A 5,813-nucleotide genomic window follows, 5' to 3' on the forward strand; every position below is an offset into this window, starting at 1 on the left:
TTTTTTCAGGTTTCATTTTAGTTTGTTTTAGTAACTTTTAGTACATTTGTCATTTATTAGTTTTAAGGTTTTTTTTCTTCTTCAGTTTTAGCAATTTTAGTAGCCATTTTATTTTTGTTAGTTGCCAAGGCAGCATTTCTAATTTGTTTAAATGTAAGTTATTAATCTAAAAGAAAATTTTTTTTATTTTTTATTTATTTATTTTAGTTCTATTATTTTTAATAGTTTTAGTTTTGATTTGTCAACAACAATTCTAATCAGTCCAATCAGATAACTATAAAATACCCAGTAGCATCAGTTTGAGATACTATTATAGTTTTTTTTTTTTTTTTCAATTTTGAAACAGTTTTTAGACTTTTTTTTTTATTTTTATTTTTTAGATTTTTTTTTCATTTTAATTCAAAGTTAATTATTTTGTTTTTATTTTTAGTATTTAAAAATTAATTCAATTTTTGTTTAGTACATTAAGTTAAACTAAATCAAAATGAGAAAAGTTGAAAAAAAAAGTTTTATATTTTAGAAATTTGTTCAATTAATATTTATTTTATTTCAAGTAACTATTTTTTCAATTGTATATAGGTGAGGTTAGTGTTGGCCAGATGGCTCTGGTAACAGTGGGAAGCAGTGACGCCTCACACAGGCTGCAGAGGGCATCTCTGATCTCTTCTCCACCTCAGGTCGACTCTTTCGGGTGAGTACTGCTGTCTTCACAAAGTGTGATGATCTCCTAACGGTTGCAGGTTGAAGTACAGACAAGGAAGTGGGACATACTTGTACCCTGAACAAACAAAGGCTCTTTCAAACCTTCCCAATTCCTTTTAACTCTAGTCTAGCTCTATAGCGAGAAGAATGAATGGTGCAATATTGATTTTTCTGACCCTTATTATATCAGTCAAGATGAAATCTTTATTTTTGTGTGCTCTAGGTTTCCAGTGTTTCAGCCGCTCACTGAATCCTGCTCTGAATTACTCCCTGCCACCTTTCTTCTCAAACTACAGCCACCGTTACCCATGCTTATGACCTTCATAGAGAAAATGGGCAAAATCACAGGTGCATCATACATCGAGAGACACTTAAAAATCGATTGTTTTTTAACCATATCATGTACCGATGCCAAGTAACCGGTCTCCAAACATTACTCAGATGGTGTAATAGCTGAGAAACCCCAGCAGGTGGAGCCTCTACCTCAACTTCTCTTGAACACCAGCAAAACGCTGAGCTCCAAGATCTCCTGGACAGACGGGGTGCAGTTTGTTGTGGTCTGTTTGCAACCCAAGCCACTATACTTTACATAAACAACCAAGTTTGCCATGATAATTACATATATTGCACAGAGAGATTACGGGATATTCAGAACGTTTGTTTGGTTGGTTCATTACTGGCTACTCTACAATATTTGCATTGAATTGTGTTTGTCATTCTTTGCTGCTAGAAGATGTTTGTTTTGGGACAGCAGAAGCAGACGTTCATTGATTTGCTCTTCTCTGTTTCGGTCTTATTTACCTTGGTTACCGTCTTTAATGTTTCTCAGCCATTGCCTGCCTCTGAGTACCACAGTTATGTGTTCCCTGCTCACTGAATCTCTGAATTACTCCCTGCCACCTTTCTTCTCAAACTACAGCCACCGTTACCCATGCTTATGTCCTTCATAGAGAAAATGGGCAAAATCACAGGTGCATCATACATTGAGAGACACTTAAAAATCGATTGTTTTTTAACCATATCATGTACCGATGCCAAGTAACCGGTCTCCAAACATTACTCAGATGGTGTAATAGCTGAGAAACCCCAGCAGGTGGAGCCTCTACCTCAACTTCTCTTGAACACCAGCAAAACGCTGAGCTCCAAGATCTCCTGGACAGACGGGGTGCAGTTTGTTGTGGTCTGTTTGCAACCCAAGCCACTATACTTTACATAAACAACCACGTTTGCCATGATAATTACATATATTGCACAGAGAGATTACGGGATATTCAGAACGTTTGTTTGGTTGGTTCATTACTGGCTACTCTACAATATTTGCATTGAATTGTGTTTGTCATTCTTTGCTGCTAGAAGATGTTTGTTTTGGGACAGCAGAAGCAGACGTTCATTGATTTGCTCTTCTCTGTTTCGGTCTTATTTACCTTGGTTACCGTCTTTAATGTTTCTCAGCCATTGCCTGCCTCTGAGTACCACAGTTATGTGTTCCCTGGGGCCGTTTGGGGCCGAGAGTCCTGGAAAGGAGCCTTAATTCACACAGTCCCCTTCACACACCCCGGCCACGTCCCTGCCTTACTGGATCTCCTTCGCCATCAGTCTGCCATCAACCTCCTGCTGGCAAGCTGCTTCAGTAACCACAGCCAGCTCATAGGTCATTAGACTGGCGGCACGTTCTCCTGGCCTTCTCAGACTCATTTGTCGTAACTTAAGAACTAAAGTTTTTGCCTTCTCTCTATTCTTATACTGTAGATGCTGGCTTGCTGTATGACCTGAGATGTGAGATCCTTCCAGAATCAGACCACTGCCTTTCTGTTACATTCAGCCTTGATGATAACAACCACCTGGCTGTTCGTAAGGACCGTTACACACTATATTAAAAATTAGATTCACTATACTATAAATGCAAATTCATTGCGTGCTATCTGAAAGGTTTGTTGTTTTTTTTCTGTGCTAGTTCAGGTGACGGTGGTGGACTCTCATCAGATGAGCTGCAGACTTCTGATGCCTGATTTTGTGGATCATAAATTGGACGACTACATATCCAGAGTCCTTACACGGTGAGTCCAACATTTTGCATCACTATTGCACATGCTCACTAATAATGATGCCATTTTGCATATGCAAACTGTTTTGTTAATCGTATCAATAACAAACTCGATACTTAAAGGCTTAGTTCATGCAAAACTGAATATTGGCATCAGTTACAAAAATTCTCTTCCTCACCCAAAACTTTGCACGAGTTCATAAATGTTACTGCTGTAAACAAAGCAGCTGTGCATATAAACACTAATATGCATTATACAGAGGCGAGAAGCAAAAAAAAGACCATGTATTATTTGCTGAAAACAGAACGATACTTAAGAGATACATTCATATAAACCCTTCACCCCCAATTCAATATTCAGGATTTTCTGCTCTGCCTGCTACACTATTTTCTCCTCTTTGCATCAGTCTTCAGCGTCTCTGGACTCTGTTAACGGCCGTTTACCGCCTTCGTAATATTTCCACACAAATGACATTTTGGAAAATTATTGCAATGCAGTTTGTGCAAATCTGGCACAGAGATCGGCTGAAATTAAAACCGTTGCATACTGTGCAAGTAATTAGCGATCGTTTTGTAGAGAAATGAAAACCGGTCGCACCACAACAATTATTTGCACTCGCACAAATGCTCCAAAATATATTTTTAGGTCGCAAAGATTAAATTTCGGGAGCATATGCGACCAAAACGGTCACAATTTCCTGCATAGAGGACATAAGATATGGTCAACAAAAGCTCAAACGTATGTGCTTGACTCGCGGAGGACGGAAATCTCTCCGGTTTCATTCAGAATATCTTCATTTGTGCTTCAAAGATGAACAAAAGCCTTGGGTTTGAAAGACCATGAAGGTGAACAACCTGATGGCAGAATTTTATGGTGGAACTATCAGCTTACAGCAACAATGAGGTTATGTACTGACGGAATCCTCTGAAAGCTCTGCAGATTTCCATAGAATTTAAACTCCCTCTTATTTGTAAAGTCCAGACCTTCCATGTTTACTAAACATTTTGCTTTCACCTTCCTGTAAGCATGTAGTGATTTACTCGGATTTACTCTCAGATTTTATGTTTAAAGCAGATTTTTGTCCCAAAATGCCCAGAAAATGTGAACGATTCAAAGTGAGCCTTGTCCCAGAATGCTGCTTGTGCTCTGGAAACTCCCTCTGTCCTTGAATCCTCACTCACCCTTTTTGTTTTCTGTGTGTGTGTGTGTGTGTGTGTGTTTTTCCAGATGCATGTCCATCCCTATCACGATGAGGGCCATACGCAGGAAAGTGGCCAGCTGGATGACTCCTCCCGTACCTGCAGCTGACCCAGAGTCCTCTGCTGTCATGGAGAGCGATATAATCCGTGCCGTCCACCCGTCTGCCTCCGTCTCCTGTGAGGCCGTTGAGGATGAGAGCGTGGTCTCTCCTTCAGGCCGCTATCTTATGTCTGTTGCTGCCCCAGTGGCTGATAATGCGAATACAGATGCTGTTGCTAACCGTTCCCCCTGTGCTTCTCTGGCTGTCTGTTTACACTGGGTGACCAGTGGACTTCCTGCAGAGCTTCTATAGGACGAGGAGAGATTTTACTACAGAGAAGTTTAAGAGATTTCTTACACTATTTTAGACACATCTTAAATCATTAAATAAAAAATAAATCTTAAATAAAGGTGTGTTATCTTAAAAGCTTATCGAAAGCTGTTTTATTTCATGAATGCAGGTCTGACTACTAGAAGTTAACAAGAAATCAGAGCTGTTCCTGGTCATATTGTGCACAGTTCATCAGTGTGCATTTATTCCAGAGAGAAAAAATACTTCTTGCGGAATAATCTTAAACCGTTACTAAACAAACTGCTAAATCTTGCATTTTAAAATGCATTTATTTCATGCATGGATTGCTCCTGACAGCGCTGCAGAATCTAGTTAGTGGTTGTGTATGGGACACCCTTAGCATTTCTGCCAGGGTCTGAAATTAACACTCCACCAAATGCATAAAAATGCGGCTTTGGCGAGTATATGAAACTGTGTTACTTGCCAATTGGTGCAATTTATTGAATTGCATTTTGAAAAATGCAACAAGTGCCAACCATCTTCCCAAATATGTAATGAGGATCACTTATAAATCTGTGCTCAACAAAAGACATGCTTTAGAGTCTCCCTATGGTTTTCCACCACAAAAGCCTATTTTATCTGTTAACTCATATCTTGTGATATTCATAAGTAACGTCTGCTTGTACTTTGTAGTCCGGGAATTTTATTGCCGTTTCAATGCTTAAGCCACACTTAAAAATGAATTAATCTAACTGTATAAAATAAAACATCCAACCAAGTGCCATTTTTAATTAAGAATATTTTTAAAAGGCCCATGAATATGTGTAGCTTCAAGGAACATTTTCCATATGATAATGTAGAGCATCCAAGTGCAGTTAATACAGGCACACAACTGAAATAAGTATCCTGCTCTAAATGTCACATCTGGACATTTCAGAACATTTTTCTTTACTTTATTAATATGAATAAGGAGTAATGCATGTCAGAGACCCTCTGCTAGACAAATTCTCATCAGACGTGGTCACAGAAGATGATGGCAGGTAAAAAACAAATAGTGAAGTTCTGTTAAAAGCATTGCATACAGTAACATATTGCTTTAATACAGTGTGACATAGGGCTGCACAATTAATCGAATTTCTAATCGCGATTACAATTATGGATGCCACAATTGATCGTTCAAAGTGGAAATTAATAGTTCAAAGTCCACTTATGTTATTCTGCGTGCTTAAGATGCATTTTTTTCTTTCTGCATGTTATCTTAAGGGTTTTTCCCCATTATTTTAATTTTAGTTTTAGTATAACATTATAATACAATTCATATTTTTACTTTTTTATAATTTAAAGAAGAAACCAATCCGATGTATAGTTGACATTTGAGGCTTAATACTATAGAAAAGCACTTTTTCAGTTAGTGTTTTCAGCTTGTTTATTTTCATATAAAAATACGGCATGCAGTTGCATCAAACAATGGTATAAACATCATTCAATGTAAATTGTGATAATCGTAAATAATAATCACAATTACAATTTCAAGG

At 38.0% G+C, this 5,813-nt stretch overlaps 1 protein-coding gene across 1 annotated transcript in view; it reads left to right on the top strand.

The window, feature by feature from the left end:
* Nucleotides 1–4,380, top strand: part of med1l (mediator complex subunit 1-like) — a 13,416-nt gene extending 9,036 nt beyond the window's left edge. Inside the window, exons 11-17 of the mRNA XM_016546266.1 lie at nt 580–691; nt 926–1,050; nt 1,144–1,259; nt 2,155–2,353; nt 2,452–2,553; nt 2,657–2,759; nt 3,975–4,380. Coding sequence (XP_016401752.1) covers nt 580–691; nt 926–1,050; nt 1,144–1,259; nt 2,155–2,353; nt 2,452–2,553; nt 2,657–2,759; nt 3,975–4,299 — 1,082 coding nt within the window. The 3' untranslated portion in view covers nt 4,300–4,380. The remainder of the gene's footprint in view (nt 1–579; nt 692–925; nt 1,051–1,143; nt 1,260–2,154; nt 2,354–2,451; nt 2,554–2,656; nt 2,760–3,974) is intronic.
* The last annotated feature ends 1,433 nt before the right edge of the window (nt 4,381–5,813 follow it).

Source organism: Sinocyclocheilus rhinocerous, unplaced genomic scaffold, assembly GCF_001515625.1.
Source record: "Sinocyclocheilus rhinocerous isolate Xijiao unplaced genomic scaffold, SAMN03320098_v1.1 scaffold1812, whole genome shotgun sequence".
NCBI lineage: Eukaryota > Metazoa > Chordata > Actinopteri > Cypriniformes > Cyprinidae > Sinocyclocheilus > Sinocyclocheilus rhinocerous.